This window comes from Mirounga leonina, unplaced genomic scaffold, assembly GCF_011800145.1.
Source record: "Mirounga leonina isolate KUSES-001 unplaced genomic scaffold, KU_Mleo_1.0 Mir_168, whole genome shotgun sequence".
In the NCBI taxonomy this organism is placed as follows: Eukaryota; Metazoa; Chordata; class Mammalia; order Carnivora; family Phocidae; genus Mirounga; species Mirounga leonina.
The window spans coordinates 45,648,008-45,665,237 of NW_023270426.1; the positions used below are offsets into that span (position 1 = coordinate 45,648,008).

General features: G+C 42.7%; 1 protein-coding gene across 7 annotated transcripts in view; it reads left to right on the plus strand.

Moving 5' to 3' along the window:
- Nucleotides 1-17,230, plus strand: part of ARHGEF28 (Rho guanine nucleotide exchange factor 28) — a 313,794-nt gene that overhangs the window by 190,784 nt on the left and 105,780 nt on the right. Inside the window, exon 1 of one of the 7 annotated variants that reach the window (XM_035014645.1) lies at nt 3,188-4,642. The exons of the other annotated variants lie outside the window; for them this stretch is intronic. Within the exon in view, the coding sequence (XP_034870536.1) occupies nt 4,558-4,642 (85 nt within the window). The 5' untranslated portion in view covers nt 3,188-4,557. Of the gene's footprint in view, nt 1-3,187; nt 4,643-17,230 lie in introns of those variants that run through there. 7 annotated transcript variants of the gene reach the window in all.

Sequence of the window (17,230 nt, forward strand, 5' to 3'; positions counted from 1 at the left end):
TCTAGCAGTGTTAAAATCCGTGGACTCTGGTTTTTAAACAATAGAACAGAGAAACAAATCCTCCTCCTCTTTCAGTCTTAGTATGATTGTCTTGGAACTTCTTTGCACATTTGCATGTCTCAGTTCAGAAAATCAAGCCATTACTCCTGAGGTAAAGTTAGGGTTACTTCAGTGTCTATAATGTACAAGAGAATACAATGAAAGGGAAACTTTGTCTTTATTTAATAGTTAAGCTAAAACTTAATGAAAACTTACATTAAAAACTAATGATGTCTTAAAAAAACTAATGATGTATGGTGACTAACATAACATAATAAAATTAAATTAAAAAAAGAAAACTTACATTAAGTTCTTTATCTTTATGACCTCATTTGATCCTTATAACTCTTTGTAGTATGGATGTTATGACCCCATTTATATGAGACAACTGAGGATCAGAAAGTATGAGTGACACTAAGTAATTGAGTGACAGAACCACTCTCCAAGCGCAGATATATATGACTCCAAAACCCCACAATTTTCCTTTTTACCTTATGGCTCCTTAAAAATATGAGTATGACACAGTTCTTGCACTCAAGGCATTTGGGTCTCACTGGAGGATAAGAAAACTGTATAAATACTGTAATTCAAATCAAAATATAAATACCCTTCTAAGAAAGATTAATTTCACCAAGGTTGAAAAGTGGGTGATGTGTTGTCATGACATGAGGAGAATCAAGGGCAGCTTCCCTTCCACGTGGGTCTTCCCCACAGCTGAAGCTTCAAGGCAACAGCGTCTGCCCTGGATGATTGTAGCCTTAAGGAGGTAATTTTTTCTTTTTCTTTTTTTTTTTTTAAAGATTTTATTTATTTGACAGAGAAAGACACAGCGAGAGAGGGAACACAAGCAGGGGGAGTGGGAGAGGGAAAAACAGGCTTCCCACTGAGCAGGGAGCCTGACGCGGAGCTCAAGCCCAGAACCCTGGGATCATGACCTAAGCCGAAGGCAGACGCTTAATGACTGAGCCACCCAGGCGCCCCTGGAGGTAATTTTCTAAGGATTCTCTAATTAAAGGAGGCACAGTAAGGCTGATGAAATCATTCACAGTCTTGCATTGCAATAGTTGTAGAATATCCTGATGAGAAAGTGGCCTTGGGAATATGTCCTTGAATTCTGCCGACTGCAGTTGGAATCAGCCAGGGAAAGCAAAGAAATTAATCCATTGAATATGAATGAGATGTAAATAACATCTTGAATTAATTTAAATGCAATCATACTGGTATAATGGGGGAAAAAAGTGAATTACTCTAGAAAACAAGGAAGATAAATGACCCACATTTGGGGAAAGTCTTTGGTGAGCAATAAAATGAGCTGTCCTAAAAATAGAGGTGTGCAAACAATATTTTCTACTTCACTTTATGTGTTACTTAATGCTATATAGCTGTCAGTGGCAATCATTTCACTTTTAAAATATGTCAGTAAATAAAGCAAATAAGAATAGAAAATCTTGTTGAGCTTCTCACATGTATTTTTTCGGTAGTTCTTTTTTGTTGTCAGAATAATTTTCATGTCAATAATCAATTGATAGATAATTGGTGAATAAGCCCTGTGATTTGGGGAGAACTAGATAAAGATGAATCTACTTGGCACCCCAACTACCAGAAATGTGTTTTACAAAGATTTTTTTCACATTTCTCTTGGGATTGTCCTGACTTTCTTCTCATGTATCACTCATGGTCAGGAGAGAAATAGCTCTAGTAGTTTGTTGACCTGGGATTTATCCTGGTTAAATGGCTCTAAAACTTAAACATACACGAAAAATGAGAAAGATAATACTATCTCCTGATCCGACACTTAAATTTTAATTTGATGACTGTCTAAACAGGTGGAGGTTCCCTTTCTTTAGTCTACAGACCTCTCTGAGGCAGCCGAGGGTCCATGGATCTATGTACACCCGAAGTATTTCCTGGAGCCTTGGAGGACAGTGGGCTTTGTTGACTCACAAGTCCTCTTCTATTTTTTCAAATGAAGTTACTATTGTGATGAATAAAATGCAAATATATTTTAAACACTTGACACAAAGCTGCAGGAACTCTTGCAAAGCTACATATTTTCTGTAGCATAGGGAATATAGTCAGTGGTACTGTAATAACATTGTATGGTGACAGATGGTAGCTCTACTGAGCATAACATGCAGAGTTGTTGAATCACTCTGTACACCCGAACCTAATATAACATTGTGTATCACCTATACTTGAGTTAAAAAAATTTTTTTGAAATACATATTTTCAATCAGGATGTTAAATAACATTTACAGATGACATGTAAAACTTTTCCATCCATAGGTTAAGAGTAGTAAGTGTAAATCGTTCATTCATTAATCACATGCCTACAGTGTCCCTGGCACTTTCTTAAGCTGTAAAACTGATAATGAATGGAAACACTCATCTTCAAGACTTTATTTTCTTATGAAAGATCCATGTGCACTTAAACTCTCTTACCTGATGTAAGGATTGAGAATAATTTATTCTTAAAATTGCATCTAATTAAGAAAAATACATAATTATTTTTCAAATAAAAGGCCACAAAGTAGAACATATACTAATGTTTATTTTGACTTAGTTGTAGTGCTTACAACGGTCTCCTAGTTGCATTTTGTTATTTGTATGTTATATTTATGTAGCAAACCATATAAAAACATAGGAGTGATTCATGTAATTCTAATTTTGATTTGCATTTGTAATTAAGTGGTTTCTCCCCTTGCTCCAGTTCTATCGGACCTCTCACCCACTCCGCATCCAATCAGACAGGGTTAGCTATTAGGGAGCAGGTTACGCATCTCTTTTCTGACACAGCATGGCATGATAAAGCCAACAGTTTGGGAAATACTTGGAGTAAAGATGAATTTTTTTTTTAAAGATTTATTTATTTGAGGGGCACCTGGATGGCTCAGTCAGTTAAGCATCTACCTTTGGCTCAGGTCAGGATCCCAGGGTCCTGGGATGGAGCCCCGCGTCAGGCTCTCTGCTCAGCGGGAGCCTGCTTCTCCCTCTGCCTGCCACTCCCCCTGCTTGTGCTCTCTTTCTCTGTCAAATATATAAATAAAATCTTTAAAAAAATATTTATTTGAGAGAGAGAGAGTGAGCGAGCACGAGTGGGAGGAGGGGCAGATGGAGAGGGAGAAGCAGACTCCCCACTGAGCAGAGAGCCGGAAGGTCCCAGGACCCGGAGATCACAGCCTGAGCCGAAGACAGTCGCTTAACCGACTGAGCCTCCCAGGCGCCCCTGGAGTAAAGAGGAATGTTAATTAAGGCACATTGCTGTGCTTCAGATCTGCAGAGTCATACAGACCTTCATATTGTTTCCGCAGTCTTCGTTTATTTGGGTGTCTGATGACCTCACAAAAGAAAACACACCGTTTCCTGCTATCAATAGTACTAAGTAAATGCTTAGAAGAGACTCCCCTCTGAGACTTGGGGTGTGCTTTCTTCTGCCCCAGATCTTGGCTGCTGTGCTTGAGCTTCTGTGGGGCACGTGTATCTTTGTGCCCGTGGAGAGAAGGGAAGTAATAGTGTCCCCGGTCAGGGGGAGGTGGTCATGGGCTTCTACTGAATGCTAATTACCAGAGGGTTGTTCACGGGGACTGGGGACCAAGTAAGGATTCTTGGTTTGTGGTAACTTAGTCACTAGCTCTGTTGAGAGGGACTGCAGGTTTAGAGCCAAGCTCTGAGGGTGCCCAAATCCTTATGATTGGAAGCCAAACTTGGTGACAGTTGAAGCAAAATGCCCCAATTGTGCCGAACAGGAGTAGATGACTTTTCATGTATTTAATAAGCACAATTATCTCTAACACTTAAAGCTTCCAACTACTTTAGCTTTAAAGGGATGGCGAGACTAGATTGTTAAAGGAATTATAAGAGCTGTTTTGACCCTAGAATCTGAAAAGCTGCCGATACTGTCAGTGGTATAAAAGTGGATTGCTCTGGAAAACTCCCTGCCCTGTGTATGCTGGCTTTTACTTGCCAGTGTCCTGAGCTTTCTGGCTGTCCACACTTGGAAACCTCAGCCTTGATGTCACTGTGCAGGGTGGCTTTTCTGAGAGTGATCCTCTAGCACCAGAACAAAATAGGTACCTGCATTTGGAGGCTTTTCTTGAACCCCAGGCAGCTCTCTTTGAGTTCACAGTTACCTTCCTTCTTCATTTCCATTTCCAGCCACGAGAAGAGGGGAGTTAATGATTCATATGCTCTCAGTGACCTTTTGAATAACTGGACTGTGATCTACCAGTGCAACTCTCAGCTGCCTCTCTCTCTCTCTCTCTCTCTCTCTCCTCTTTTCACTTCCCTAGTTTGGCTTTAATATTTACAGCCTCCTTCTCCGTCTACATGCCTGGACGCCTGAAGGAAGCAAAACATTTATGGCCTCTCCCTCCCCGTGTGCGGGAGCTTTTCACCCAGCCCCATTCCTTCCTTTGACATCACCCGGGGAGACTCGGGAGACTTGCCTCCTGGCTGGGGACGCCCGAGTTCTTCCTGAGTCTCTCATGTTGAATCTGTTGATTGAAGCAAAACAAAAAGATGGATTCTGACTCGGACTCCCCTTTTAACTACTCATGGCCTTCCTTCCCCAAAATGAAGATTCGACGGAGGGCATCCAAGCAAGGTAGATCCTGGAATCTTTTATTTTATTTCCCTCCAAGCCAAGCCAGGGAGCTTTGTCTTCTTACCTTTCTTTTCCTTGTTGCTTTGCCAGACTGTTTTCTGATGAAGTGCAAGTTTACACATGTTTATATAAAACTCTCACTCTAAAAATTCTTTCCAGAGAGGCTTCAGACGAGTAGGTTTACTTGTTCTTTGGTTCCTTTCACTTTGACTCTGCCTTTGTTCTATATTGTACATGTGCAGTTTTCTTTAAAAAACAAGGGGGGGGGGGGAGTTCAGTACAAGGGAAATGTTGCAGATTCACTTGATCAGAGTTACCTTGGAGTTACCTTGACAATAGAGAGTCCTGTTGACTTAAAGAACTATGTACATATTCGATAACCTGTCTCTGCTGCTTTTGTGTTTTCAAGCAGGTGTTTTTTTTTCTTTAATTCTTTACTGAAGAATAATGTTCCATTTTAGACTATTGATTTTATAGTTGCTCCAAGGAAGGGATTTTAAGAAAGTAATTTAAACAAAAAAGCCTGTGTATCTCCAGGGGATCTAGTTATATATTAAAAAGTTTATTAGTAATTACCAAGTAGGCAGGACACTTTACTGCCCAAAGAAAAAGTCATTTATTTGTAGCATGATTTTTTTTTAAAGATTTTATTTATTCATTTGAGAGAGAATGAGAGACAGAGAGCATGAGAGGGAGGAGGGTCAGAGGGAGAAGCAGACTCCCCCCTGAGCAGGGAGCCCGATGTGGGACTCGATCCAGGGACTCCAGGATCATGACCTGAGCCGAAGGCAGTCGCTTAACCAACTGAGCCACCCAGGCGCCCTATTTGTAGCATGATTAATAATGCAGTGTGCTATGCCACTCATTCCCCCTTGCAAGTCATTCTCGACATCCAGGGAAATCAAGGGCCGAGTTGGTGTTAGGGTACAGGGGAGGTGTCCTCGGTCTCCACCGCCCCCTCCTCAGCTGGCCTCAGCAGGTGGCCATTGTTGCCTTCTGAAGTTTACCAAAACAAGAAAGTTGGTGACCCATCTGTCCCTTATCATGTGTGGGGAGTATGTGGTTATGTTTTTAATTCAAGGAGAAAGGAACCTTTTCATGAACTTCAAGGCAGAAGGGATGTTTCTGAAAGTGAGCTGTCTCTAGCTTTATCCTTACGGAGCAGAGTTCTCTATTCGCCGGAACAGAATGACCTATTGAATTACCCCCTGCTTTTTGATGAGAAAAATGGAGGCTGGCAGTTGTCAACATACCTGGTTTGCCTCAAGGACCTTTTTTCCTTCTAAAATAAAATAGAGGTGTGTGTGTGTGTGTGTGTGTGTGTGTTTGCATGTGTGTGTTTGCTCTTTGGCTAGAATCAAGGCCACCCCCAGGAATAAGATTGGTTACACATCCAGTGCTGGTAGAAAGCCTCAACCTGAACAAATTCCCTATGCTGCTCAGCTGCCATCCTTGAAATTCTATTACTGGGGACTTAAAAATGTTGTACAACATTCCACTTTTCTGTTGTGTGTGTGTATTTTTTTTAAAGATTTTATTTATTTATTTTAGAGAGAGTGAGATAGCAAAGAGAGAGCACGAACTGGGAGGAGAGGGAGAAGCAGACTCCCCATGAGCAGGGAGCCCGATGCTGGACTAGATCCCAGGACCCTGGGATCACAATCTGAGCTGAAGGCAGACGCTTAACTGACTGAGCCACCCAGCCATCCTTCTGTTGTTGGGTTTTAAACTTAGTTTCTTCTTTGGGGGAAAGGGCCGTGATAAATGCAGCTTACCATTAAATGGTTCAGGAGGAAAAACTTTATGTAAGAGATAGCTCGAGCATGTGCATGTAAAAGCACGCTCAGACACATACAGAAAATGGAGTCAAAATGTTAACCATAGGTAAATCTGGGTAAAGGTGATATCTTGGTGTTCTTTGTGCCATTCTATCTTTCCTGGAAGTTTGAAATTATTTCCAAATAAGATTTTTAAAAACTTCTAAATTCCGAAAGTGGGGAGATACACTCTTTCATTAATTCTTCGGGGTGAATATTCTGGTGCGGTGAGGACTGCTTGAGGGCAGCTTGCTGTTCTGTAAGACTATGAAATCTCTGTGTTCATTCTAACTCATTTCGGTTTGGGGAATGATCTTCATATGTTTTTGTGCCTGGCCAACTGACCGGATGCCTGTGTAGCTGGGGCCCTGCGTAGCCTAACAAACTGGGGCGATGTGGGATTAATGATTAGAAGACCAGTGGAGGAACTTGAGAGTCCAGTGGAGCCGTAGGGAGTGCATTAATCACGCTCTCCTTTGAAATCTAAAATTGGAGCACAGCCAGTTTGAGCTACAGCAAGAAGTCATAACGTAGCTATGCTTAAACTCAATTCAAGTGAAAGCAGGTACTTGGGATTTGAAAATAATTATTGCAGCTAATAAACAAATGACAAGTGGAAATAACGTTGGTCGCAGACAGCTGGGAATTGACTGCGTTCCCTGTTTGCATTTGTCACTAGACGATGATGGCCAGTTGTGAAGAGTGGGTTTCGTCACGCTGCACTGTTGGCTAGACAGAGTCCCAGAACTGTAGGCTTTAGGGATGACCTGATCCACCTACCTCATTTTACAGATGAGTGTGATGGGTCGGAAGAGGTGAAGTGGATGGAGAAGTAGTCATGTGTTCGACAGGCATGTCCAGAATGGCAGGCATTGTCCTGGAGGGTGGGGGCGAAGTGGTGAACCAGACAGATACTGTCCCTGCTTACAGGGATGTTAGCACTAAGAATGGATCCCACATCTTACAGGATCCAGACATGTCACCTCTATATAGTGGAAGAAACACCAAGAAACTGGATTTTTTCAGCCCTGTCGCCTGTCTGTGCCGGAACTGTGGTCTCCAGTCTCTTGTAGGATGATCTAATGATTTTTGTCAGTCTTTAAAACTAAGGTGGATTGTATTTCTTGCTCATTCTTCTAATTAGTATGGGTAAGTTCTGGTCACTTGGGAAGTCAGGAAGGAGGTTTTGAAGGCTTAGATTTTCTGCCTCTCATATTTTGTTGGAAATACTCTCTTTTATTCACAATATGCTTCCTTTGTCCTGATCCCCCTTGTTAGTATTCTGTCTTTTAATACCCCATCCTGTCTTTATTATCACTGCTCTTTGATAGACACATATACAAGTACACAATGCTGGCTTGTTTCAAGAGATGTGAAAATAGAGAGGGTTTGGCAAAAAGGGGAAAACTAGATTAAGCAGAAACCCACCAATACTTACGTCAACTAAACAGTGAATCTAGTGCTTTCTTATCCCCATGCTGTCAGAATGGAAGGGAAAAGGATTAACTTAGAAACAGTGCCTTTGGAAGTGACCATGTCTAGAAGGGAATGTGATATAAGCAGAGGGTGAAAGAATTTAAAACCAAGCTGCCTCAGAAATATCCTGGGATTCTCGAAAGTTGCCCCTTGTCATTCCATGGGCAGCCTCAGGACAGGCTGTACTGGGAGCCTTGTGGTTAATGATTGGGGTGGGCTAGCATCCATGACGGTTCTGCTTCAGAGACTCCAGGAATGCCTGGACTTTTGTTTTGTTGGTTTCAGTAGGAGATTGAACCACAAAAATTAATGTTTGTAAATCAAAGATTCAAAAGTGCAGGGGTTGGAACTTACCTCAGTTAACCATAATTAGTCTCCAGTCTTCAAAATGCATTCTTTAATATAAATCATCGGGACCCAGTGCCGTTCATCTACTTAGGCAACTTCTGTGGCTCTCGCCTGCTCCAGCTCACATCCTGTGCCTCTCTGATGAGAGTGTGGAAGAGAGCCTTCCCCCACCATGTGCTGGTGCAAAACCAGTCTGTATTTGACGGAAGAGGCTGCGCCTCACAGAAAACTTCATAACCTGGGAGAGCTTAGGTGGTACCACATCTTGTGTAGCTGTAGTCAAAATGAGAGTTTTGTGGTGCTTTATTAATCATCATAGCCACTGCTTACCAAGCTGTGGTAGGCACTTTACATATAGGATATCTGATTCTCAAAATAACTCTGTAAGAGAGATACTTCCTTTGTCTTCTAAGCGAGGCAACTGAAGCTCAGCGAGTTGTAAAGTGATTCCTATGGCCATGCCAGGAAATCAAGGAACAGTTACCATGGTGGAATAAGGAAGGAGAATGAGTAAGCGAGTGACATCCAGATAAGGTGTTTTTCATGAGTTAGCCTGTAACAGATGTGTATGTTAGATAGATGTGGTCGTCACCTTCATTTGTTAGGTGGGGGCTCTGAGGCCCAAGAGTAGGGACATTCGTGGTCCAAGATAAAGACCAATAGACGAAGAGCAAGTCCTACAACCAGGATGTTGACTTGAGAGGTTTCGTTCTTCCCAGGATGTTGTACCACCTCTTCGTAGAGGGAAGGGATAATGAACTTCATGGGTAGCTACCTATGTTTGAAAGGTGCCATTTTGTCTCACCATCCTAGCTTCTCCCTCTCTTGTGACTCTTTGACTAGGAAAAGAGGTGGCGGTGAAAATTCTGGAGAAGTAAAGTGATAGAGCCATTTCTCTGTCTTGATAGACCATACGCCTAAGTATATAGTCCTGCCACACATCATCGCTTGGGTAGGAAGAGATGGACAGATGTGTGCAGCTCTGGGTAGTTGGCTGAGGAGAGGAAGAGGCAAGATGAATTGAGAAAGGATGGGATGGGAGAGCTTTCAGCATGTTTTGGAAAGTTCACAAGTTTGTCTCAGAAAGGTCAAGTTAGAGGGATTGAGTTTGCTGGGAATGGAGATGAGAATCATCAGACCACTGTTTTGGCCTTTCCTGTAAGCTCATTTAGGAGGGCAGGTACATAGTCTGAAAAATAATCCCCTCACACAGCGAGTATTTAAAGTATGATGACATTTCAGAAGGTTGAATGATAATTTTCAAAGGTGAGTTACTTTTATTTCGTGGCCTTACTTGTTCTCTTCCATGTTTTCCCTTCTTTCTTTCATGAAGTTTCACTGGACACATATGTAGACTTCCATGTACATGTGTGTATTCAGTTCCAGAATTCCCCTAAAGGATGCCTGAACACCGTAGGGGGAATAAGTCACTACAAAAATCCTTATTGAGGAAGAGAAACATTTTCTTAAAGATGACATACCTGCTAAGATTTTGTTGGCTCACAATGAAGATAGTGTTTACCTTGAGAACAGGGCAGTTCTGATTTCTGACTCTGCCTGGAAGTCTACCTTGGTCCACAGAGGAAAGGAGGCAGACTACAAGCCCCTTGCCAAACAACAAGGCTACATACCCCTTGGGGCTCCCTTTAGTTCAACAAATATTTGGCCAAATATGTGAAACTGATTTTTTTTTTTTTTTTTTTTTTTTGCCAGCTTAAATTCCTGGGCAAGATGTATTTCTGCCTTAATCCCTATAATGGAAGGAAGGCACTATTCCAGTTATCCCATGTTCAGGGGCTCTTCCCTACCACTCCAGTTTGGGGCAAGAACCAATAATTGTTTATTCAGGTATAATAAGCCAGAAAGTGATGAATCCCATAGGAAAAATTAGGGAAAATTACTGTTGAAGTTCAAGGTGAAGTGAGGAATGTCAGTTTGAAAAGGGGATGTCATTTTAATAGCCTGTGGTGAACTGGTAGGGTTTGAATAGGCAGGTGGTTCCCTCCAAGCAAATGGGCAGAGTTAGACATACATAGAGTGTATCAAAGTGATGGGAAATAGCCCAGGCTCATACACTGTTGACTCATGGTGTTATGGAAATGTAGAGAGATGCCAAATACTGCATTGGCCTAGATGATTATTGTTGTCTGCCTATCCTCCTGCCCTTTGCTGAACAGCTTTCAGATTGCTTAGAGGGGGCCCCTCTGCTGCTCTGGCCATAGGTCCAAATGATGCTGCCCCCTTCTCAGGCGACCTTGCCTTCTTGGGTGCTTGGGCTGGGCATCCCGCTCCGGCTGGGGCCAATCACAGCATCCCTCCTTGGCCAATCAGAGTCCTGCCTTGGGATTCTTGAGACTGGAGTTTGGAAGGACATGTCTCCCTTCATGAGTGGCAGTGTCAGAAGGCATGAGGGGAAGCCATTTGCTGGGAAAAAACAGTCTGTGGTAGGAGGAAACGCTGCAAACATGTAAAGAGAGAAGCACTTGTGTGGTAGGGTCCTGCTAGATTCCAGGCCCTTGTTCCGTTCCCTGAGGTCCTGTTGCTGCTCAGGTGCCTCCCTCTCAAGCCTTGGGTGTTAAATTCCTGTGGTTCTGTGACATGTCCTCACATGCTTTCAGTAAGTCTTCTCTCTCCCCCTTTTATTTTTATTTTAGCAAATTCACGTGCATATTGCTCCCACTTCTGACTAGAAGTCTCCAGCTTGTCCTGTAAGATGAAGCTTAAAGGTGTTTGTTTGTTTTCTGCAAGACTTCCCTGAATGCCCTTAGTTCGTCATGCTTTTTCCTAAAAAAAAAATTAAATTTATTTTTTTTCATCATGATAAATGTACTCTTTAATCCCCATCCCCTATTTCTCCCATCCTCCCACGCCTACCCTCTGCTAACCATCACTTTGTTCTCTATAGTTAGGAGTCTGTTTCTTGATTTGTCTCTCTCTCTTTTTTATTCCTTTGCTCATTTGTTTTGTTTCTTAAATTCCACATATGAGTGAAATCACATGGTATTTGTCTTGCTCTGACAGACTTATTTAGCTGAGGATTATACTCTCTAGCTCCACCCATGTTGTTGCAAATGGCAAGATTTCAGTCGTTTTATGGCTGAATAATACTCCATTGTATAAATATACCGCATCTTCTTTATCCATTCATCAGTCAGTGGACACTTGGGCTGCTTCCATAGTTTGGCTATTGTAAATACTGCAGTAAACAGAGGTGTGCACCTGAGTTCATCATTCTATCCTTTGTGCCTCTCTGGCTTTTGCATGTTTTTATAATAGTGGCCTCGTTAGTGCATCACAGCTAATATTGAGTGTCTCACCCTAAGACACTAAATTCTTTGAAGACAGAGCCTAGATGACCTATTTTCACACCTCTACTGCCTGGATAACAGAAAGCAGGCAGTAAATATTGTAAGTGTATCGTGGTACAAATTTACTCACACTACACTCACATAGTTTTTATTTTGCGTTTATTTTTTTATTTTGTAATAGATCTGATCTTTCTTATAAAGTCCTATACTCCAGGCAGTGGGGAGGGGAAAGGGTTTATTTTAGTCTAATGCATTAAGCTTGGTCTGATGCAATAATAAAAACCATTATATTCGGTAACTGTTCAGTCTCTTTCAGTAAAATATCCAGTTTCTTCAGTGTCTTCGTGTTCCTCCTTTTTCTGGCCAAGCTGGTATGGAATGTGATTTTCTAGTGAGGGTAGGGTGCAATTGGTGGTGGATAGGAGGAGGCCTCATCTTTGAGTGTCCTGTGGGTCCTCCTGGTGTCTGTGGCAGATCTGTTAGCCTGGGCTCTTCCCTGAGGCACAAAATATTCAACATCTGTGACCCACATCTGGCAACTGGATCCTCTCCCTGGCGTTCGTCTGAATTTCTCCTGGTGATTTCTCCTTCACTGACTTGGCCTCACCCTTGTTATACTATAGAAAACTTGGAACCTATGTCCCAGACTGCTGGCTCAGGCGCTTGTCTAAAAATATCTGCTACAGGGTCCTTCCCTTGGTGCCGTGGTGGGCTCCATGGCAGGCCACAAGTACTCTACTCCGTCATTATTACTCTTCTCACAGGCCTGTGGGATCTTAGGGACCCATTCTCACCACTAGGCAACCGGGAGCAGCCTGGGAAGCTGGCCCTTCCTTGCCCTGCTGCCTGAACTTACTCTCCCACTAAGTGTTCCCAGCTGTGGTTTTCCTCGTGATGCTGTGGGACAGCCTGCTAGGTGGTCTCCTACAGAGCCCCACATGGAATCACAAAAAGCCCACCTCCCTTCAGAGTAGCTCTGGCCTATCACATTTTTCCCCCCAGGCAGGGAAACCACATGTCTCATTTCTTTGATCTCTGTTGTCCCTGCCAATGAAAACCCTGGTTAAGAATTGTAACTGGTATCCTATCCAGTTCTCATTCATACTAACGTACACACAGGTGCCCAGGATTGCTCAGGATAATGGAATGGGATTCAGGAGTTTCCCAACCAGGAGAAACCGAGAACAATTTGGAAGAACGCCAGGCATTGCTTGGCTTTCATCATTCCTCCCTTCCTTCCACATGCTCTTATTGAGGACACAAAAAAATAAGTGAGAGTTATTTGAAAGTTGGTAAGAGAGTAGATCTTAAAAGTTCTCATCACAAGGATGAGGGATGTTAACAAGACTTACTGTGGTCATTTTGCAATATATACAAATCTCAAATCATTGTTGCTCACCTGAAACTAATGTCAATTATCCCTCAAAAAAAGTGAAACCTTTCACATAGTTCCTTGTCAATAGTAGAACTCAGTTACTTTTTAAGATATTAAGGGGTCGGGGTAAAAACACGTATCTCTACAAATGGGTGCTGGAGAATGGGAGCTCCTTATGACTTTTGAACTGAATACAATCATTTTTATGTGGTCGTGTTTTCCTAGAAGATTCTGTAGGATATGAATTATTCATAAGGTTCCTTGTGATGACATCCTCCAGGAATATCTTCCTTACCAGTTTATATATTTTTTTGTCTACAGTCGCCAAAAATGGTCTTGTCAAAGTCCCGCCAGTTTCTTTGAGATCTTTCACTTCTATTCTGGTGTTTGTAGAATGTGCCAGTTTTTTCCCCTTCAGTTTGCTCATTGTTTCCCTCTGTAGACTAACTTGATAGAGGCCTTAGAGAGCTGCATCAAGGAGGAGAGGAATTGCTGGGGCACCTGGCTGGCTCAGTCAGAGGAGCGGGCAACTCTTGACCTCAGAGTCATGAGTTTGAGCCCCACGTTGGGCATAGAGATTACTTTAAAAAAATTAATAAAAAACAAATTAAAAAGAAAAGAAGGAGGGTGCCTAGGTGGCTCAGTTGGTTAAGCATCTGCCTTCAGCTCAGGTCATGATCCCAGGGTCCTGGGACTGAGTCCCGTGTCAGGCTCCCTGCTCAGTGGGGAGCCTGCTTCTCCCTCTGCCCCTCCTCCCGCTCGCTAGCTCAGTCTCTCTCTCAAATAAATAAATAAAATCTTAAAAAAAAATAAGGAAAGGAATTGCTAATTAAGTCTAATCACTACAAGTCTATATACAACACATGAGTGAACATCTCCTTGATAGTTTGGGGGAAGCAAAGGAGGGAAACAGTTGCTTACATATTTGGAAGTCCTTTTGCACACATAAACCTATGTCATCTCGAAGGCTACTTTGTGCTACTATAATTAGGAATGAGAACTTGGGAAGATGTGGGAGAAAATTGTTGTTCTCCAAGGACGATATTTTCTTGATCTGTCCCTTCTCCCCACCTCCCCCTGTGCCTCCGGTGTATTTTGAGGGAAAAGGCTTGTTTTCTTCTTGGATAATTTTGATAATTAGGTCTTTCAAAACAGCAGAATAGGGCTTCTTTTAGGATCTGATTTTAGAGCACCAAGTTGTAACTTGTTATTTAGAAGGGGTTTTAAGCTGCTGTTCCGAGGGAGAGAGCTGGAAAAACAGCTTTCACCTCAACACTTCTGGAATCCCTTCACTTCTGCCCTCAGCTGTTACTGTTAACGGAACTGGTCGAGAGGCCTGTTCTCACCCCAGGGCTCCCTTTTCTTGCACAGGATCCCAGGAGGGTGAGGCAAGTTCTGAGGGTGAATTAGGCATTTGGGTCCATGTTAGAACCGTTCTATTTTGGGAGACAGAGGTTCCCTGGATTCTCTCAGACATGTTTTGGTGTACACTTAAATCTTCAGAGTAACTTCAGTTTACGCATGACCCACAGGAAATTCCTGGGCTGGGGATAATTTTGGAATTTGGATGGATCCTCTCTGTAACCTCCAGTCCAACTCAGAAGAGTGAGGCCAAGAGATGTTCCAGGCCAAGACTAATATCAGGAAAATCCTAAGAGAAACTTAGAGGAAGAATAAACAAGGAGATAAATGACAGTTTATCCCTGAAAACGTTCCTTTTCACTTGTGAGGGTGAGTTTTTTTTCATTCTCCCAGAGCACACCAAGACCATTGCAGAAAGGACTGTCCTTAAATTTCAGAATTTGGCAAAAGTTCCCTTTGACTTTGGGAATTTGGGGATAGGGTGCTGCATTGAGAAAGGCTGTCTCTGTCGACACTGTTTGTGTTCTGGTTCTAACACTTAATAACATCGGTGGGTGAATCACTCTCGTTGGGCCTCAGCTGTCGTGTCTACAGGCCGAACACGATAATACCTCATGGGGTGAGGGAGAGGAGGGCTGGCAGACGCGCAAAAACAATACTGTGTACCCTTGCATAAAACATTCCCAGCTAATGCGTCTACACAGGTATTATCCGATACGGGTGATTTACTGATTACCTGGTTTTTTGCCTGAGATTCCACAGCTGGTCTTTCACATGGGAGGCACATTTTGAAGACACAACCTGTTTCTTCTTTTGTTCTACATGTAAAAATGATGGTGGTTAGGAATCTAGAAAACCCAGAGTTGAAATTAAATACCACCTGTATTCCATCACCTGGAAGGTAGCAGCTAACATCTCAGTTTATCTGTCCTGTCTTTCTCTGTTATCTTGTGTGTCGTGTGGCTAAACAAAACGAGATCATGTATTTACTGTTGTATGAACGTTTTCTCAGCCAGACTCACAACTGTCCTATTCTGGCCGCAAATCTCCAGAGGCGGAGAGCATGGGCCCAGGAAGTAAATCGACACAAGTAGGCGCAAGTCACAGCGCAGCACAATAATGAAACTTCCTGATGGGAGAATACCAGACATTGCTCAGATGCCGTTTTCTCTAGTTCAAACGGGATACTCAGTAAGCTCGATTATTAAAATAAATGCTTTGAACTGGCTAGCAGAGTGCTTTCGTAGGGAAGCCACCGACGAAGTTAAGGGAACTTGGGGAAGTTACTTAAATAGCACCACAGTTTCCTGCTCTGCAAAATGGAAGTACTAAATAGTACTGCCTCAGGAGATTGTTCTGAGGATCAAGTGAGCCAATAAATGGAAATCATGTAGTGCCTGGTTCAGAGTAAGCACTGTATCGCCGTTGGCTCTAACAGTGGTGTTACCTCGTATAATGAATGACCTGATAGGGAACAGGTGTTAGATGCTGACTCTCTTGCAGTACCTAGAATTTTTTTTCTCTCCATTTTTATGTTTGTTTTTTTTTTTTCCTGATCTTCCAGTACCTTTACCTTGCAAATCTGCCTGGTCGCCTCATTATTCTGTTAGTGAAAGAGTGATCCCTTGGTTTTTTGAAATAAGGAGATGAAAGAGGCATTCTTGGGCTCCTTCTGCCCCGGGGCATGTTGGGTGGTGTCGCACAGAAGTGACGGGCACCTGCGTTGTTCCGCACAACGGAAGAAGCTGTTTTTAGCTCAGACCCCAACCGGGAAGTTACTTATCCTACCAGGAGGAACAAAATGAAACTTCTGTCTCCGGAGTGCGGTAGATCACATAGGACTACACGGGAGGCAACAGGCAGGAAGAGCTCAGAGGACAGCCTGCTGGCTGTTTAGAGACCTGTCAGGGGACCTCCTGGGGAAGTGGTCTACAAGGACTATGCTTAAGGATATTTTTAAGAGTCACAGATGGAGGCTGAGGAACCTGGGCAGGGCCCAGCAAGTAGCATGGTGGCTGGTAGTCAGTAGTCACACCGCACATGTTGGAAAAGAGAATGAATGAATGGATGAATGAGAAATAAGAAGAACGCAAAACACAGAAATGTGTTGCAAAAGAAAGCAATATTTCCTTTACAACCAGGAGTAGAGCAAGAACAGTTGGGCAACGCACAAGAACACTTCCAGAATCTGAGGAAATTTGTCAGACCAGAAGGGAATAGTCTCAGTTGTACCCTGTACAAGGTTTCTGTTCTTGATGAGAAAGTATTCACTCCTTCAGGTAGTATTTACTGAGAATCTTTTATGCACCTGACATGGCTCTAGGCCCTGGGGATATAGTGGACAAAGTATTCAAACTCGCTGTTCTGATGGAGTTTACATTTTAGTAGAAGGTAACAATATACAGTAAAGACATATGATGCTAGGTGATGATCTATGGCATAAGGGGAAATAAAGCAGGTCTTGGAGGTGAGGTGCTATTTTATATACCTAATGGCCTGGGAGAGGCTGTTTGATAAGATAATATTTGAGTAGAGAACTGAAGAAAGTGAGGAAGCAAAGCATCAGGATGTCCAGGGGAAGAACAATCCTGGTAGAGAGAACGTAAGTGCAAATGGCCTGAGGCATAGAATGGCAAGACCAGTGAGGCTGGAGTAGAGTATTTGGCAGGCTTCAGAGAGGTTGGGTGAGGGTGGAGGTGGGGCAGGTTATGTAAGTATGACATTGTGATTTATAATAAGAAATACATATTTGGTCTTTCTCCTGTTTCTGGTATAGGCTTCCCTAAAACTCTTGGAAGGTCCTGTGTAATGAGTATGATAAAGGTGTCTCTTGTTATATTAATGAGGTGACTTTTGGACCTCAGAATTGGGGGCTGGTTGCCAGGGGAACTGGCCATGTGAA